The 21,143-nt window shown below is 43.6% G+C and overlaps 1 protein-coding gene across 1 annotated transcript; it reads right to left on the reverse strand.

The window, feature by feature from the left end:
- Positions 1-244: 244 nt before the first annotated feature.
- On the reverse strand, positions 245-19,576 carry LOC145398969 (urea transporter 1-like). The gene is made up of 8 exons (XM_080271701.1): positions 19,547-19,576; positions 17,297-17,422; positions 9,001-9,120; positions 7,345-7,499; positions 6,211-6,403; positions 3,487-3,634; positions 597-781; positions 245-448 (listed from the first exon to the last, which is right to left on the reverse strand). Exons 1-8 carry the CDS (start codon positions 19,574-19,576, stop codon positions 245-247), a joined length of 1,161 nt encoding a protein of 386 aa, XP_080127827.1.
- Between the last annotated feature and the right edge of the window lie 1,567 nt (positions 19,577-21,143).

Below are 21,143 nucleotides of genomic sequence, written 5' to 3' on the forward strand. Positions count from 1 at the left end.
TTGGACCTTGCTGGAGGGACAGAAGTCAAGAGAGAGAGCAGTGGAAATGACCATGGTGAAGCCACATGGAGAGACAGTCTGACAAATGATGAAGTGAAGGAACGTTGTGGTGTGGATATGGATGTGATAGGAAGGATTAGGAGAAACACACTGAGGTGGTTTGACCATGTGGAGACCCATGAATTTTGTCACCCATCCCGTCACCCACTCATTAATCTATTGAATTTCTTGTCTTACTCTCTATTTATTTCGCCATTTCCTTATGTTCTCTTTCTTCCCTCATTGTTATCCTTTCAACCACATCGTGCATCACCTGGCTGTGGTGGAGGATGTGGAGCTCTGGTATGGATGGCTCTGCGACGCGGTGTAGAGGACTCGCCACCATGGCCGCTGCCAACATCAGCACGGAGGACAGACAGAATGGGAAGGTGAACACAGGCAGCTGGTTCTGAAGCAGGGTGTACATGATTAGAAATATAATAATGTATATATATAATAAATATGAGTATAGATTCAAGAATAAAGGAAAACAGTATATAAATTATTTCTGGGCTTAACCCCTCCCCCCCAACAACACCTTCATCCCGTCTACTAACCGCAGCAAAGACAGGGATGAGTGCCGCCTGCAGGAATGTGGCGAGGACAGCGTTGACTGCGGCTAGAAGGAGCATTTGCCGCGTTGGCACCATGAAGAAGGCGATGGCTCCCCCCGCCAGGAAGCCATTGTATCCCCACACGCCAGCGTACACGGAGGAGTAGGGCGCAGACGACACCACAAGGCCTGTCAGATGGAGTCACTGATGGATTAAAGTAACTAGTCTTGGTAGCGTTAAATCGAAGTTCTTTGCCGCAGAATAATTATAACAATACAAAGCAGCACTAGAAAATATCATCTGCATCATCATCATATCACCTTTGGAGAATGTGAGTAAGTTTATAAAACAGAGCCAGAGCTACCACGAGTATCAACGTTATGCCTAGTGAGATAAGCCAGGTACTCATTCACTCACCACTCAGGCCCCCGGAATCCAGGATCTGCCGCACATAACTGCATGCCATTGTAACCACGTCATACACAGAAAATGCGTAATGTTCTCCATGTATCAGATAATATACTTACATAATGGCGATAAGAAATAAAATACACAAAACCCCTTAAAATATCATCCTTGTCAAAGTAAAAATCAATGAAAATCATCGTAATTGTCGAGATATAAACATGCAATTTTTAAAAACAAAATCAGAAACGTACCACAAAAACACCACTGGCAGGAACCCCGGAGCCTGGTAAATGGTGGGGGGACGAAGAAGTCAGACGCGTGCGAAAATTATTTAGAGGTAAGAACACTGCCACTGTTTTACGGTGAAGGTTAGTGGAAATGTTTATGTATAGGATCTTTAGTTTTCATGTAATTTCAGGAGTAAAGTAACGTACACATTTTTATTGCATGATCATCATCATCATCATCATCATCATCATCATTTTAACCCGTTTCCCAGTTTAATGGCACCCGCATATCAGAAAAAATAATTTGAGATTGTAATAAGAGTTTTACCAACAAGCACCGAGTGATAGCAATTCAGATTCACTGATGAGCGATAAGAATGAGAGTGAACGAGACAGTAGAAGTCTGTCAGCTCTTTAGTTTTTTACAACACTTCAATACTTCAAAACACTGAGCTACCAGGAGAATGACAGTGAAAGGAAAGTAGATTCTTACCATCCCACTGTTTCGTACAACACCATCACCAATAGCACCCACAATCACAACAACACTAATAATAATAATAATAATAATAATAATAATAATAACAATAACAATAACTAGAATGGCACTCAGTAGGGCGCATACCTCCGCCAAGGCCCAACATGCAGTTCCTTTCAATCCAATAAAGTCTAATCAAATAAGGAAAAAGACTTCCCCCCCCTATAAAAGCATATTTAAATCCGCTAGATCTGGAATTTTAAATGGATCCGCGCCAAACTGTACACATTAGTAGATACCAACATCCTAAATATGCCTGATCTTTTTCTTTATTTTTTCATCAAGAGCCATACAATATTCACCGAAAAATTTACGGAAATGTCGAAAAAAAAACGCCCTATCGCAATGTTAAAGAAAGTGAAAAAAAATATATATATATCCTGGATCCGCACCATTATACGGATCCGCACCAAAGTTTAATGGAGCCTATTCTGAGCCAAGGCACATTCTTCTACCAAGTTTCGTGGAAATCCGTCCGGTAGTTTTTGTGTAATCTTGTTCACAAACCAAACAACCAACAAACAAAAGGACAGGGGTGAAAACATAACCTCCTTGTCGTAGGTAATAATAATAATAATGAGAGAGAGGCATGAAGTCAAACAAAGAAAATGTCAACGTAGAAATAAAATGCTCTTCCCTTAACGCTCCCATCCACGTGCAGTGTCCCTAGGTTAGGCTACAGTTTCCCAGTACATTTAAGGGTAAATGACCAGTCTGCGCCCCTCAATGGCATTACGTAATCGAAAAACCTCCAGCCACCTTTTGGGGACCGAATCTACGCAAACCGTCGCTCCGATTGGTGAAACACTAGTGGAATACAGTACACAGCCCATCAACCTACGAGCGAAACAAACTGCAAACAATCTAGCAACCTACTGCCAAAATAGACAGGAACAGCAAACGTCTGTTAGTTTAGTAGGATAGACAGCATACGGTCTCTCAGCCTAGTAGTCAAACAGACAGCATGCAGTCTGTCAGCCTACACGTGAAGTAGATAGCAAACGTCTGTCAGCCTGTAGTGAAACAGACAGCGTACAATCTGTCAGCCTACAAGTGAAGTAGATAGCAAACGTCTGTCAACCTAGTAGTGAAACAGCCAGCAAACTGTCAGCCTACTGATGAAATAGATTATAAACCATCCGTCAGCCTGCTGATGAAACAGATAGCAAACCTTCTATCGTCCTACAGGTGAAATAGATGGCAAACCGTATCAATGTAGTACAGCGCATTTATTCCAGCCTGGCGATGATCCCTAGCCCAGTCCAGATCAGGTGATGGCCAAGAGTAGATAAACTGGATGGTTGATTTGACTGGTCACCAAGAAAACTCATTCTTGCCTCATATTTAAAGCTCATCGAATTTCATGCAACCACAGTTTAATATTTAAGCTGCGGGAGTGACCAAGTTCTGTCAGGTATAAAAACATGCCAACTGTACTAAAAGACAGCAAACCCATGACCACTTGCTTCTGAAATGTAGTATGTTTTCTACAATCCTAATGCAGGTAATTCATTTTAACTGGGAGGATATTCTTGTCCTTTTGCATCATGACTTCCATAACTCAGTGAATGAATCAAGCAATAGTAAGGCTCTATATCCATTTCACTGCAATTCTATAATTGTTACAGTTTGGCGTTTATGATGATGAGAGGGCAATTTCACGTCTAGTTACACTGAGTAGAGAATAGTTAAACAGAAAGTCAGCCGTGTGATGACCTACTGGTGAAAGTTCCGATGGCTCCTCCTGCGTATAAAGCGAGGGTGAGGAGAGGTGAGCAGAGGGTGGCGCCGAGGAGGATGAGCACCGAACACGCGGCACTCTCCACCGCCCACACCTGTCCCACTGAGAGCAGAGTACCCAGCCACACCTGCACATGGACACAAAAATACTTATGAGCACTTCCCTGGCTGACGGACTCTGCTAGCGGTGGGGTTAGTATCGATTCGCTGTCACAACTATTTATTTTTTAATGGACAAGTAAAGAACAGTAGAATATTGCCATGATGACTAAGAAAGTGGAATGCCGAACCCTGAAATATTCGTCCTCACTAAGATGTATTAACAATAGAAGAATGAGGAAAGAAGTCTTTAATCTTCCTTTGAAACCAAGATTTTGTTTAACCTACTAAGCCTGGGATTTTTTTTAAAATTATTCTTGCCATATACTGATGATGTTATTCAGTTTAGGAATGATAGTTTGATCTGGAGGGGTTAAATATATTGCTAAACCCCTTCAGTACGAGGGGCCGTTCCAAAGCTGAATAAAACCGTTTGCTAACAACAATAATGTACTAAAAACGACGCCAACTTGATAGAAGAGGTTAAACTAAGATTTTTTTTTATTGGAAGGACAGGGAATAGAATGGAGAAGCTTCCCATGTTTTCTCTTATGATTTGTTTTACATAAAAGACGAAGGGGGGAGTGCAAAATCTTATGTACTTAATACATAAATAATATATATATATATATATATATATATATATATATATATATATATATATATATATATATATAAAGGCTGAAAAAAGGAGTGCAAAATCTTCCTGCATTCCTTGTGTCATAATTTTCTCATAAATATTTATTGCTGATGGAAGGACAGGGAAAATGGAAAGGAAAGTGCACAGAAATCCCGTGTCCCTAGTAAAATAATGAGCCAATCACTACTCAGAAGGGCCACAATAACTCCTATGTATTTACTTCTTAGTGAGCGGAACTAAATGAAACCGTGTACGCACAAACTTCAGTCTATATCAGTCATGCACTACGTTGGAGACTGTCCTCGACATTTGAAAGTAATGGAAACTGCGGTGGACATAAAACGTTGTTCTTCCATCAGCCTGGCGCTGAGTGAGCATCAGACAGTCAACTCTATTGAACAAGTAATCATGTTGTACTAGATTGTTGACTGTATTTTAATTCCCCTGTGTTAACAACACAATATTTTTTTTCCTTTTCTCCCGTTTGCTCTCAGCGTCCTCGGTGTAGGACAGAACGAAGCATTTTCAAAAGTTAATAAAGAGGAGGACCCCAGGCTACGGACCTATGAACTTTTCGATTGTTAGCCAATAGGCGGAGGGCGGTAAGCCTAGTACCCTTCCTGCAAAATACCTCACACAGGAATCCTGGGCACTAATGGGTTAAGGAAAAAGGACTGAAAAACAAGCATTGCACACATGATTAGCTAAAAGAAAATACTGTTAATGAAAATTCAGCCATCCCAGTTGATAAGTTGCACAGAAAATTCGCTATCTTTGAACATCGGATTCTAGGGCGTCGGAAGTGCAGGTCAAGGTGGGCAGTCTCCTCCCCCCCTCTGAATTACTAGTCTCCTCATGGAGCAACAAAGGATTGGGTGATGGATGGATGAATAATAATAATAATAATAATAATAATAATAGCTAGAAAACGGAAATCGCCATGAGTAATTTCAGTAACTCACCACATGACAAGCTATCGCTGGATCTGGTGATTTCAAAGCCCTTCACATAGTGAGGACTTCGAAGTGAAGAGCTGGTGTAGTGCCCCCACCCCCACCCTCCACCAGAAGAGTGTCAAACACGTTGGGCGAGGGCGAAAGCAGCAAAAATTACAGAGCAAAAATGGCGGAGCCCAAACTACTTTCCATTGACCCCTGGGCGATCTCAGAAACTACAGCCCAAAGTAGGCCCATAGTCATTTCAGACCTGCTCCCCGGCCTTGGCTATGTCCCACAAAAAATATAAGTCCGTGCCTTTAGCGGTTTCTGAGAATCTGCGAATAGACTATGTTTATTGGTTTTTGGATGTAACAGGAAAACTAGTACAGTACTGGGCACTGGATGATACTGGATCATGTGATGCCGTCAGCTGGGGGACTCAGAAGCCGAGCATGATGGCTGTAGCTTTGAAACTGAGCGAATACGAGCAATTTATTTCTTCATAAGAAAGAATAAGAAGAAAAGCAAGAAGAACAAGAACAACATAACGCACAATTACTGTGGTGAGTTATAATAATAATAATAATAATAATAATAATAATAATCTAGTTACTACCAGCTGATTATGTTCAGTTTGGAAAATACATGTAATGAAGGGAGTAAAGAAGTGATTAATGAAGGATCAGTCTAATCTCTCCAGCTGGAAAAGTATACCGCAAGCTTAAAGAAAAAAAATGTTCAAAGGCAGAATGAATGCACAGAAAAACGTCGTCATGATACTGAATGAATCCATCTCGTGGTCGGACAGCTCTAGTAATTCTATCCCAGGTAATGCCAGACGGTTTTATTCAGCTGAGAGTGAGTCACAGGAGCCAGAGAGTGTAAATACTGTCACCTTTAACCCTCTGCTGGTCAGGACAACTCCAGCTTAGCCTACAGTATTTCATTCCCGCCAACAATAGACGATTATATTCAGCTGAAAGTCACGAGCTTCAGTGCTAAGAGAGAGAGAGAGACAGAGAGTTACCTTATCCCACTCAATTCCCACGTCCAGGGCGAGCGTGGAGTTCGCGTTAGGATCAAGGTATGGCTCAGGAGCGGCGTACCCAGCAGCTCTCATGCTCAGGAAGGTGACGGAGGCGGCGATGTTGAAAGGCAGGGTGTAGGCGGGGATCCTGTGGCTCCCCAGCAGGCTCCCCAGGCCGGCGAACATGAACACGCTGACGGAGAGGGAGTTAATGTACTCATCTTCGCCAGCAGTATCTTTAAACTATTTTCCACCCACCATCGTCACTGGAAGCGGTATCATAACCCAGTTCCCAACCATCAACAACAGCTGTGTTGTAGTCATAACCATCCTCATAACCCTATTTATTTTTATATCATCATCATCATCATCACCACCACCACCCTGTTACTCATTTATCTTCATCCATAGCATCCTAACCCTATTCTTCGCTAATCATTATTATCATCATCAGCAGCAGCAGCAGCAATAGCAGCAGCAGCGGTGGCAGCAATCTTTTTATCATCATCTACATCATCATCATCATCCAAATTCTATCCAACGCATTAGTACAATTACCCGTGTACTCAAATTGTGCTTGTTGTTGGGACTGTTGTAGTAGACATATTTTCATCATCTGCATATAATTTTAATCCTGCATCTTAATAAGTCAGAATTTTTTCATTAGAAAAGCCACATCACGTCCAAGTTAGTATGAGATTTCTGTATGTTAGGCTGGTGAGCGCGGGTTCGCCTCCCGCCAGAGTTGTAAAAACTTTGGGAAGCATTCACCAAGCCACTTGCTACTTTGGCGGACACAAGGGGTGCTGTGGTTGAACCAATGTCGCATACTAGTATGCTTGCACCCAGTCGGCTTAATTAAGGCGGACCGATTACACTTGGTTCACAGACTACACACTCATCCAAAGCCACTACAACACAACAATCACACTTACAAGCACTTCTGACCCTACATACAGTCTCTACCAGACAGCCTAAGCCACTTGGTAGAGATACATTGGCTGTATCGTCCCTGCTTCGGTAGGGATAGGCCGGTCCTGCAGTGGACCTCAAGGGCTGATGATGATGATGATGAGAGAGAGGGAGAGAGAGAGAGGCGTCATATATACTGTGTGTAAGGCCCCTCCACCGAACCTGAAGGCAGCTGCGAGGATCATGAGGGCCCATACGGAGGGAGTGAGGGGGACGTGGAAGAATGGCGTGAAGAGCGAGGCGGTGACCGTGCCCACCAACACCGCACTGAAGTTAGGCAGGCCGGCGCACACCACGTCATCCGGGAACTGAAGCAGCTGTGATTAAAGGACAGTTAATTATCAAGAGCATCATCACTTCTATTGTACCGTAGATATTGTTGCTTCCATCGTTATCATCGTCGCTGACTTCAGACTAATACACTTTATGGCACAGGGATTCTGGAAAATCTGTGAGAGGATCAGAAGGAAGTAGGAAGGTAAGTAATTTGTAGTGAAGAAATTACATCATCATTATCATCATCTGGGCAGCTCACACAACTGTAGATCCGACAATGAGGTAGCATAAAGTGAGGGAGTTACAACATCATCGGCATCATTGTCATCCTAACCCATCCGCACTGCACTGAAGCATTGCAGACTGGCTAACAACATGGTATTCGAAAATATGGTCAACGTGAGGGCCTGGGGGCAGTGCGACATTACATCAGCTGTCCTATCTTTATCGTCATCGTCACAATCATCGTCACTCATCGTCAACATTACTGTTATCCTCATCCTCAGTGTTATCATTACTGTTTTCGTCATCATCTCTTGCCATCGTCGTCAATGCTCTCATCATTAGTAAAATCGTCAAGGTCTATAGGTATGAGTATTTGTCTAAACTTTGGCTATCGTTATCGGCACTGATATCGTCATCATCACTGCTATCATCTCACTGCTTCTGCTATTGTCATTGTCATCACCCTGCTTCGGCTATCGTCACTGTCATCGGCATCGTCAGTTATCGTCAGTCATCATTATTTTCATGGTCATCGTCACCTGCAGCAGAAGAAAGTACCCTCAGTGTATAGGCACCGCTGTCGAGCCTCCATATTAAGTCCGTTGTAGGCCAGTGTACCTGGGACCAGATTCACGAAAAAATTAACGCTTAGGTCACACCATAACTATATTTTGTGGGAAAGACAAGGAAAGTAGGGTATAGAATTCGCCCTGATTTCCTTTTCCTCCTAAAAAAGAAATAGTTACAAGACGAACATTATCTTATTATATCTGTTTTCAGAAGAAGGAAGAAGGGAAAACAGCGAAGTACCGTCCCATGTCTCTTGTTCTACCTGCAAAACCAAATCAAAGTAACGACAAGGAATCAACCGTAAAAATGTCTGGGAATCCAACCCTTAAATCGCTCCCTCCTTCCCGTCTCACCTTGGCACCCAGCATGGCAGTCAGTGAGTCAACCCTTTTCCCCTCCCATCCTTCATCCCATTCCCGCCTTACCTTGGCAACAGTATGGCGAACAATGAGTCCTGCCCCTGCCATCACTCCCTCACCTCCTCTGCGTTTCACCTTGGCAACGAGTCTCCCAACCAATATGCACCCCCCCCCCTCCTGCACTCCTGCCTCTCCCAACACTCTCCATCTTTCCACTTCACCTGAGCAACCAGCGTGGAACTAGTGAGACCCTCCCGCCTTCCGTTTCTTTCTCACCTTTGCAAGAAGTATGGCAATGAGATCTCTGCACCACCTCTCCCTTTCATCCTCACCTTTGCAACAAGTACGGCAATAAGATCTCTGCACCACCTCTCCCTTTCCCTCTCACCTTTGCAACAAGTATGGCAACTAATGAGCAGATGACGGCACCTATTCCAGCGTTGTAATCTCCCAGCAGCAGCCCCACCAGCATCACCAAGCCGGACACGGGGTTGTTGACGAAGATTACCTGCAAGAGAGGAAAGGCGGCTAGGGGTGGAGAGAGGACTGGGGGAGGAAAGAAGGGGAGCTGAAGCAGAAAAAAGAGAGAGAGAGAGAGAGAGAGAGAGAGTGTGTGTGTGTGTGTTGGAGGAGGAGAAAAGAGGCCAAGAGGTGGAAGGCAGGTTGTCAGGAGGTGGATAGAGGCCCCGAGGAGAAAAGGAGACAATATGTTGCCGGAGAAATGAGGGTTGTGAAGAGGAGGAATGAGGACTGGGGAAGGAAAACAAAGTTGGAAGAGGAATGAAGAAGGCTTGGGGGAAACACGAAGTTGAAAGGGGAAATATTGTTGGAGATGGAGTGAAGGTTAGGTGTAGGAGGGCGACTTGTTGGGTGAAAGAGGGAGATGCAATTAATCCGCTCCGAAGACAGTTCTATACAGCAGCCTGTGCCAATACACAACGCCCCTGTCATTACATGAGAGACATACAGCACGCACTGGAGACATCAAACAATCACCCCATAAACATTATCAAACCCTCTACAACAACATCTCACTTTCAGACATTCCAGCTGTAGCTATGAAAAAACACCTATACGCTTCGCGAACGGGCCAATACAATACCTCGGTCACAACACCATACGACAAGCCTCCTCCTGACACCCACCCATCGGAAATGTCCTTAAACTGTGATTATCAAGTTCACCCAGCCCTCCTCAGCTACCGGCTTACATTCTGGTTGGGTGGCATCACAGACAAAACTTGCTCAGCTTGTAGACTAGGCCCAGTCAATCTAAAACATGATGGAGCACCGTACATCAGATCCCACACTAAGACGCTGACGCAATATCAGCGGTGTAGGAAACCTATGGGACATCCTCATAGGGGCGGCTGCTTACCTAAGGTCAACAGGTCTGTTCGATCAGACGGACCGGGGTTGAGCCAGAACAAATCCTAACACACTCGTCTTCATCCTACATTCGTATTCATTACACACTAGTATTCATTCCACACTAGTACCCACTCCACACTAGTATTCGTTCCACACTCGTATTCATTCCTCGCTTGTATTCATTCCACACTCGTATTCATTCCAATCTTGTATCCTTTCCACGTTTCCTCTACCACTACACCAGTACAATCACCACATCTGTATCACCACGCATGGTACAGTTGCTCTAAAAAGTAATGGTGCACAACCTCCGCTAAGGAATCTTTTTTTTTTTTTTTAATGCAAGAAAGAAGGAACCAAAGGCCAGGAGCCCGCAAACCGTTCCTTCCAAGAAAAAAACAAACGCAATACAAAAGAGAGCCAAATTCAAGATCCGTCACCACCACACATGCACCACCACCACCACCACCACCATACATGCACTACCAACACCACCACACATGCACCACCACCACCACCACCACCACATATACACCACCACCACCACCCATACACGACTACCACCACAACTGCATCACCATCACCACACCTGCATCATCACCACCACCTCAGCATCATGACCACCACCTCAGCATGACCACCACCTCCCTTACACCACTACCACCACATCTGCATCATCACCACCACTCCTGCATCACCACTACCACATCTGCATCACTACCACCACACATGCATCATCACCACCACACCTGTGTCAGTCGGTAGAGAGATGACCTGCAGCCCTACCGCATCCAGGTTCAAATCCCCTCTGGGGCAGGGAACAGTGTAAAGATTTGAAGTTAATAAAAACAGACTTTACTGATCTACCAGGAGACCCGCCAACATGTCGTAAAAATACTCCCGCTAATACCAATACGCCAGTCCTGTATGAGACAGCCCTAACATGTATTCAATATGGACGGTGGGTGTTAGTGCCAAAGTGGATACATGTGGAGGTGTATGATAAGTAGGAGGACTACTGGGCCTCGAGAGCAGGCTGTGAAGCCTATGCCCAGAATCGGACACACACACACACACACACACACACACACACACACACAAAAAAAAAAGCACCACCACCACCACCACCACCACACCTGCACCATCGCCACACCTCCAACATCACTACCATACCTGCACCAACATCACTGCCACACCGGCACCAACACTCACAGCACACCTATCTCACCACTTTTCCTTCACCTCAAACAACACCTGAACTTACACCACACCTGCATCTCCACACACCCCTGTCCTCACGCTGCACCACCACACCACACACCTACAACCCCCCTCCCCTCACACACACACACACACTATGTGTTATTGTTGTGAGCGTGGGTAATGTCAGTGTGTGTTGCTTCTATAACGATGTGCCATCTGACTGGTTGCATACTAATTCTAGCAGTCCAAGGTTTCATACGAGTAAACCACCTCGATTAACCTTGTCCTTGCCATTGGTACACCTACGACTAATGTTTATGTTAACTCTAGTCTATTTTGTTCAGTCGAGAGAAGTTCCAACATTCATGGGGTCAGTCCAGTCAACCAGAGGAGTCCAGGTGAGTTAATTTGATCGTAGTGAAGGAGTTTAAAGCTTGCAATATTTGTCCTTCATACTACTGAAACTTTTCTAGCTTTCTCTTCGATAGTACTTTGATCAAAACATATTTCATAATGGCAATAAAAGCTGGAAGGAAATTGACTGTGACTCAGATCAAGAGCAGAGCAACACTAATTACGACATCAGCAATGAACAGCAGATTCTTTTTTTTTTTTTCCAAGACAGCCATATAATAAATTCACAGTTTTAACAGACATACGATATTATTAGTACTATCATCACCATCACCATCATCAACAACAATAAAACTCAATCTCTAACTAGTACACAGGGCGGGAGGGATCGAGAAACAGTAACCGTAACACACAAAAGTGGATTTGTTTTTATGAGTGATCGGATTAGTAAAATACATATCCATTCACTCATCTTTCAAGCCTCTTAAATCCTTACTACTACCATTTCACGGGCCAGGCAGACAACTTGGGATTTCATGTAGTAATTACTCAAAAATATTTGCTAAGTAGCCTACTTAGATTAGCTTTTTTACCGTGATGACATTAATTTACTCGTAAATTCTTTTTATACCCTAACGTTTTCCTACAACTGAATCTCGTTGAGTACAATCGCCAGGCATTAGCTGGAACAGACTACCTGAGTTATCCCTACCATGAGGAGGCCTCTGGTGAAAGAACCTATTAACCTAATGCTCCCATGAATCATTCTCGGCAGAATTAATGATCTGCCGTAGGATGAAATAACCTTGTTTAGACCATGAGAGGGATAAGTGGCTACCATATTCATGCATTACTTCCCCTCCCCTCTTGTCTCCCTACAGGCGCCTCTGACGATGACAGCTGGACGTGTACAGGACTGGTTGTCTGATGATGATGATGTTTCTGGTGACATTATGGACGCACCTAACAACGGTAAAGAGACGCGACGAGGAGATGAGGCCTGTGACGATAATAAATGAACGCCTCTGTTTACACTACGAGCACCTCTGACGATGAAAAGGGAACTTGTAGCAGACTGGACCTCTGACGACGATAGACATCTGTGTTATCACTATTTGCCCCTTCAACGATGACAATGAAGCGAAGAAGTGATAGCTGTGACGTGATGGCGATGATGACACTATAATGTCGATGAAACGGGCGCCTGTCCATGTTTGGAAGGCTTGAGAATGCTGGTAGTGTATTCCGCTGGCTGATGTGCGGAATAAATGCGTTTCTGTCCACCGGCGTCTATTGATGGAGAGAAGCAGTGGTCACCAGTGAATGCGAATAATGTGTAGAGCTGACTGATGACTGCAAATTATGTTTGTAGGTGACCGATGGTTGTAGAAGGAGACAGTAGGTGACTGATGACTGAAGGTGTTGCTAGGTGACATGCCTGAGATGTTGGTGGGTGACATGGCTGAAGCTGTAGGGAGTAGTCTGTAGCACCAGTCGAGCCGGGCGGTACTCCCAAGGTAGACGGAAAGCTGATGACAGGGAGAGCTGGAGCTCCCGTTTCATCAGCCTTCTGAACAAGATCCTGACCATCCCCCTTTGCTGAACTTTTCCAGTGTTTCAGTAACAGATAGTAGGTCAGCATGCTCTCCAATTCAAGTTCCTCTAACCGTTAACGCCAGACTACATGCACACTACACACTTCACTTCCTATTCAAAATTTTACAAAATAGCAAATGGCAACTATTAACAAAGCCTCGGAGTCCCAATGGGGGGGGGAGGGACCATCAAAGCCCCACCATCCGCCCCTCTCCCGGTGACGACCAAACAAGATGCCTGGAACACTGACTCACTTCTTCATTTTTGTAACATTCGCGGCCTTTCCTCTAACTTTTCCTCTGTTGAGCGCCACCTCTCCTCCTCAAAACCTTATCTTCTCTTCCTAACTGAGACTCAACCGTCTGAAGCGACTGTTTGCAAACCCTTTTCTGTAACCTCCTACATCCTTAATACTCATTTCAAAGCCAAAGGTGGTTGTTGTGTATTTGTACGCAACGACATACTATGCTCCTGAACTTGAATCTTCTAAATTCTCTACTGTCTGGCTTCGGTTATCCTGTCATTCTCTGGCTAAATTATATCTGTACTGTTTACTTGTCCCCTAGTACTACTGACTATTAACTTTCTGTGTAGAGCTGAACCCTGGCTTATAACTTCTTTACACTTTTTAAGTTTCTGAACAAACGAGGCGAGATTCAACCACCTGATTATTGCTGATCAGTCTGAGTAAGATTAATTAGGTTATGGCATAGTTTACAGATTGTTTAAGGTAATTATTGACAGTAACTGTGGAGTTTCTTCACTCCCTCACGTTGCCATGAGCAGGCTTGCTGAATAATGGCATTTTGTCTCGAGCAAATGGCAGTTTTTCATTCATGAATCTATAGCATCATTTTTAATATAAACTTACAATACGGCACACACATGAGGAGAGCAAACAAAAGCATGAAAATGTACACAGGTTCTGCGGGGGAGTAAACACAAAGTTGCATGAGAGGGGTGGAAATGTGCTAGGGAAATACAATACAGAACTGATACGTGATGGCATTCTAGCTGAGAGACGCGCCAATAACACCATAGATTTATTTACTTCTTATTCAGACAGCCCCACGAAAGTAAAGAGGCCTATTTCTCCCTTTATTTGTCTTACCATCGGTCACCTACCAACCCCTAATTCAGACACCAGTTTTCTTCCAACATCTGCGGCCATTAGTCAGTTTGCAGTCAACTACCAACATCGTCAATAATCAATCACCTACCAACACCTTCATCAGCCATTTGTCACATAACAACAATTTCTTCATCCATCAGACACCTACCGACATCTCCTCAGCCATCAGACACCTACCGACATCTCCTCAGCCCACTTCTCTATCTATTTGTGTCTACTTGATTGTTACCTGACGCTGCGGCCAGTGGGGTGGCCTCGATAAAGGAACTACCAGGCGCTTCTGTTCCTACTCTGCAACGACCCCCTTTTCCCACGCGACACCATCCGCCTTTACATACTCTCCAACCTTAGCTGTATACCTCATCCTTGATCTACGCGTCTCTCTCCTTCCCCTTCCCCTCACAAGCACTTCACACACACATACACACACACACACACACACACACACACACACACACACACACACTCTCTCTCTCTCTCTCTCTCTCTCTCTCTGAACCAGTTTGATCCTCTCCATCTCTGCATTACCTGCGTGTCTCATAGTTTAACATCTCCAGACGATTTTCCACAGCTTAGAACTGGAGGGATTAGATAATTATACCCTTTATTGACTACATAACTACTAAAGGGTCTTGTTAAGCTGAATATAATAGGCTGGCAACAGCTGGAGGGAACTGGTTAAAAGACGCCATCGTAGTGAAGGTGTTAACTGATGCCTGTGTGTCAAGAAATTCGCTGTTCATCACACTTCAGGGACGCGATAAATGCATGCTGGCTTTGCTGTTTGCTCGTGTACGTGCTTGCTTGTGCGTGTGTGTGCGTGCTTGTGTGTGTGTGTGTGTGTGTGTGTGTGTGTGTGTGTGTGTGTGTGTGTGTGTGTGTGTACCCGGGAGGCTACATAACACACACTACTGCATGCTGATGATACTTGGGTCGGCAAATATGTGATGAGGACATCTTGGTTAGTCCTTGAGGCCGTTTTATTAAATTTCCTTTAATGTGGGAATGTAGTGATTTTCTCTTATTTCCTTCACTACAACGGGACTTTATACAGCAAATGGTTATAGCCTTATGACCTATTTGGGAGGATCGTTATTAAAACTATAGCTGAATTTTGGAGAGTCCGAGCACATTTGTCTCTCAATATAATGATAAGTCTTTTATAATTTGTTAAAATGTGTCAGAGGATATGATAAGAGAGTGGCTGATGAAGACTGTGGCACGTTGTTTCGTCAGTTTGGTGAGGCTTACATTGCTTCCTTACCAACTTATTTTCGCGGATCGTAAGTTATTATCAGCTATGATATTTGCGCAGACCATCTGGCTATTGATACCAAACTCATTAATCCAGCAAGGGATGACTACAAATGAATCGCTTCCATGTCGCCCCTGTCCTCTGCCCTTAAGCTGTTCCACCGTCAACCCGCGCCCCCCTCTCACATATCTCTCTCTACTCCATCGCATCCTTGGTCTCTTCTTCCCTCTCTCCCCTTTCACCTCACTCACATGCACTCTTCTAGTCAGTCTCTCATTCTCCATCCTCTCCACATGACCAAACCAGCTCAGAGTATTTCTCTTGGCGCTTTTGATTATATCCGCATCCTCATTTGTCTGCCTCTCTCCATATAACTCCACATGCTCCTCTCAGCTCATTTTCACGGTTGTCAGTCTTTTTGTGTCCCTCCAACAGGGTCCAAGCTTCGTTTCCGTACGTTAGAGTGGGGATCACAATACTTTCATGCAACGGCCTCTTACATACATACTCACTTTTCTGTCACCGTTTTTTAGTTAACCAGCAACCTTTCTTCCCTGCTGTACATTATCAAGCACTTCATTCTCTAAATTTACATCCTTATCCATCACACTACCTAGGCATTTGAATGCATTCATATTCTCCTCTTTCTTACCATCCAACCTCACTGTGCATAGTTATTTAAAGACATAAAAGGCATACTAGAGAATTTTTGTGTAAATGCTGCTAGAAAAAAAAAAATAACTGAGATAGAGATATTAGACTTCCTCGGTGGACGAGAATATGGCTGTTTCTGTCTCCTTCGTTATATAGGAAAGGTTATTCATGGGATACCCACAAAAATCTAGGGTGATGGAGATTTGAGAGAAATATTATTCTAGTAAAAGGGCGGTTGAAGACACGTAGCCCTTTCACTCCGAAAAGCCCTCCTGAACCTCTTCACGTCGAGGAGTTTTTACTTCATTGTTATTTTATCCAGACAGTTCTGTTCACCTCTGGATAGACTTTACGAAGTGAAAAGTGTATTATAGAGCTGTTGTTTACCCTTTCGTTAAAAGAGGTCTCCACAGAGCTGAACTAGACTGGATCAGGCATTCATGTGATGTTAGCCTACATGCATACACAATCATGCACACACAGATACACTGAACCGGACCTGCTCACACCATCTACGCCGTCTGCATCGCTAACGACGTAGTAGTAGTGAAAGAGTTATCGAACACACGCAACTGTCTCAATCTGTTTTTTGGTGATAGGGTATACTCACACGGAGGCCGGAACTGACCCTATTCTAATGCAAACTGTCCGATCCTTTAGGTCAAAATAACTTTGGAAGACAAGACCCTTTTTCATGGGGCCGATTCCCACTGTCAAATATAATGTTTGTGACACACTGACAGTGAGAAACAGAATGCCTCGGATGTGAACCAATCAAACGGAGTGTTCTTAGTGTTCTTCGTACAGTCTTAATCCCGACCTAAACAACTGGACTGTCCCCATCACGAAAAGCTATGCAGTAGTCACATTGTCATTTGTTTGAGGTTCAAAGAGACAGACAGCGAGAACCAAGATATGTTATTGCTGTTAATAGTTGTTTTTTTTTTTTTTAGATCGTCTCGAAACTGTGGTGAATCGTAATACGATCTAATCTAATAAAGCAATAAATCAAATGAGTTTAAAATCATGCTGTATTAGTTCAAAACCCACCACCTGTAAAGTAATCAATAACCGGACCTGTCTGCTGATGCCCGACAGGTAAACAAGAGGTCTTTCTCACCTGCGCCACGCCCCTCAGCACACTGTCCAGCACCTTAAGGATGGCACCCACGGAACACCAGGAGTACCCAGCCAAAGCGTCACGGGCCTTGGGGGCGTCCAGTCCAATCCACTCCAACGCATCTGGCTGTGGGAAGGGGCTGGAAATCAGTAAGGGTTGAGGGGTTCAAAAATAAATGGGAGCTCAAGGACAAGGGGGACTCAAGGGTAAGGGGAAGCTCAAGAATAAAGGGGTGCTGAATAGTAGGGTGTGTCCAAGAAAAAGGTGGGAGTGGGTACAAAGGTGGGAAAGTTCAAGGACTAGTGTGACAAAGATACGACGAATCTAACAATAGGAAATGGATGTCAGTGGGTAATGGTGCATCCTGAGATAGGAGGAATGTGGAATGGGATGGGGTGTTACTGTTTTTGCTTTTATATATTATTTTCTTCTTCTTCTTCTTCTCATTATTATTATTATTATTATTATTATTATTATTATTATTATTACAACCTCAGCCAACGAAGTTGAAGGAGGCTATGTTTCACGTATGTTTGTCTGTCTGATTGTCCAGACGATATCTCCAAAAGCTCTCAATGAATTTCAATGAAATTTGGTGGAAGGGTGTGCCATGGGCCAAAAAAGGTGATTAAAATTTGGGGACGGATCCGGATCCGGATCCTGTGGATAATATCCCCAAAATTTCTCAATGAATTTCAATAAAATTTTGTGGAAGATTGGGCCGTGGGTTAAGGAACTATTGATTAAGTTTGGGGTCGGATCCGGATCCTATGTATTCCACACAATATCTCCACGGATCCGGATCCTATGTATTCCACACAATATCTCCACGGATCCGGATCCTTTTTAATGGCACTGGCACTGGCGGAGGTATGCGCTCTCTGACTGCTTTTTAGGCATTATTATTATTATTATAAAAACTTTAAAAACCTGGACCTCACTAGCTGATGAGGGTATGCGAACATTGCAGGATAAAGAATTTTCACTTAACCCTGTCACTACCGCACTTTTATCCTTTCATACTTGTAGCGTCTTCTTTAAACTAATGTTCTATGCACTTTTCATAAATGCCAAGCTGGCTCGTAGTTCTCATTCCTAGGCTGGTGTGGACATGTACTTGAATCTTTTTTTTTTTTTTTTTTTTAGACAGTCAAGAGAGAGAAGGCACGCTGTTACGGGGGACATTAATTCCATAGATACGAGAATAACTTTTGCTCACCATGACTCCCAACCACATTCTCACCCCGAAATGTGTGTGTGTGTGTGTGTGTGTGTGTGTGTGTGTGTGTGTGTGTGTGTGTGTGTGTGTGTGTGTGTGTGTGTGTGTGTGTGTGTGTGTGTGTGTGTGTGTGTTCCTAAAACTTTAACACATGAGCACATTAGAACATGCCAAGTTCGGAGCGCGTGTCCCGTCTTCTGGGCAACAACACTGGTGGCGTGGATCCCAGCTGGCACACACGCTCCACGTATTGTTTACTTCATGCATTACGACCCGCAGACTCGACAAGTGACGAGACCTTCTAGCACCTCTTCTTTGGCGATTCATTTTCCATTCCGCACCTTATTCTTCTCCTTTTGTTGTTTCCACAGTTTTAACACTGACTTCGCCTGCGTATCTAACATAGGAGAATATTAATGTTGACGTACCATATGCAGGATTAAGTTGGTAAGAAAGAGGTGTTAAGGAGCTGCCTTCACCTATGAGAATACCCGGGTGTCTCTGGGAGGTGTTCTTGTGCGGTTAGGAAGCTTACTAACACCTCTTCCTAACTGTTGTATTTATGATTCTTCTCCGTTACTATATTCTTGTGTGTTACGCGTGTAATCTTTGTCGACGTGTAAAAGGTACATGAAACAAACGAAAAAGTATATAAATAGGTAGTTTGGAAATTAAATCGTTAAGGAAGAGGTGCTAGGGAGCATCCTTAGGCGACGAGAATACGGCCTTGTGCGGTACGATTTTTTTTTTATTCACTACAGATTAAAATCGTCTGTATTTAGCAAAAACATCCTTTAAAAAGAAAGACGTCACCGTACTGAAGGAGTGACAAACCACTAATTAAAACGATTACTTTTATCTACCCCGAGTCTAGTAAAATTATTAGTTAAATGGAAAGTACATATATAAATAAATAAATAAAATAAAAGGGTTGTTGTTCAGTAAGATCTATCGGTAACATTATCAGTTAGCTGGGAAGTAAAAAAAAAACAAAAACGCAGCTCAGTAACGTGCATCACAGGGTTTCTTACCGGGGCTTCCAGTAGCTGCCGTGGCCTCATTCTGGCTCGCTTCCTTCCTGGTGATGGCCCTGGCGTAGCAGTTTATTTATCACGGTTTCTAAGCTGCCTGAATATCGAGAAGCAGCGTCGGTTTCCTACAAGAGTGTACGAGCTTTGAAAGTCAAGTGGGGTGTGGCACGTACGAGGACAAAGTGAAACCAAGAGGGTGTTATCTATCAGTTTATCTATCTATTTGTTTGCCTATCTGTCTATCTACCTATCCGCCTATTTAGCTATTTAAGACTTTCATCTATCTGTCTATCTATCTCCCTACCCATCTACTTACAGTCAGCCGTCTTAATCCCGTAATCCTCTCCAGTTCACCTCGTCTCCTGTCATCAGGCTGCCCTCTCCCTCCAACTCACTCTCCTCCTCGTTTATACTCGCATACCTCTCCACCCCAACACTCCATCTCATCCTCGGTCTCCCCTTCCCCCTTCCCCTCACCACCTCACTCATACACTTTCTCCCAGTCAGTCTCTCATCCTGTATTCTCTTCACATGCCTACTTCTAAGACTTCTATGTCCCTATTCTCATTTGCCAAAGGGATATCGCAGCACCTCATACTCAGTGATTTATTATTATTATTATTATTATTATTATTATTATTATTGTATGCCACTAATGCAAGGGTAGATGCTTTAGGGATGTAATCAAATATATAACAGATTATTAAGGTGTGATATGCAAAAGAAATTGGCAGTGAGAAAGTGTTACGAATTCTCTATAACAACGGCAATACGGCTCAATGGATTCGGGGAAAAAAACAAATGAAGGAATATTATGGGGGTGAAGATTTATAAATAGAGACTTTAAATGCGGATGTTTGGTACTGGGGACGCTATAGACGTGAACCAGTACTAATGGAAACTTAGACTTTACCCTTTCAAGCCAATAGCGTATTTTTACACTCACTCCCAGAAAGTGCGGGGCAGATTTTAGTGGTGTGTGTGTGTGTGTGTGTGTGTGTGTGTGTGTGTGTGTGTGTGTGTGTGTGTGTGTGTGTGTGTGTGTGTGTGTGTGTGTGTGTGTGTGTGTGTGTGTGTGTGTGTGTGTGTGTGTGTGTGTGTGTGTGTGTGTGTGTGTGTGTGTGCCTTTTAACAAAATTAGTCAAAAAGCTTTGGCCTGATCTTAGCCAAACTTGGTGGAAAGGCAGAAGGACAGCCAGGATAGAAATCCGCTTTTTTTTTTTTTTTTTTATTCCTTTTAACAATAGGTCAAAGGTCAATGTCACAGGGTTAGGTTATTCGTTGACGTAACAAAATCAACTTCAGAATTTTTATCAGATTTTTATCAAACCTGATGATAATGCTGAGGACAAAACAAGACTGAAGTGTCTCTGCTTTGAGAACAATTGGTCAATGATCAGGGTTACAGGGCGAGATCAAAGCTTGTTCCCCGGGTGCATATGTTAACAAAATAAGCAAAACAGTTTTGAACCGATTTAATCAGAACTTAATGAAAAAGATAATGGTCAGTGAGGAAACTTTAAATTTTTGGACTAACAGGTCAAAGCTCAGGGTCACATGGCAAGGTCAATTTCAACATCTTTTATCCGATTAAGGC

The sequence above is a fragment of the Coenobita brevimanus genome, chromosome 47, assembly GCF_032717465.1.
Source record: "Coenobita brevimanus isolate Jiangsu-jjx chromosome 47, ASM3271746v2, whole genome shotgun sequence".
NCBI lineage: Eukaryota > Metazoa > Arthropoda > Malacostraca > Decapoda > Coenobitidae > Coenobita > Coenobita brevimanus.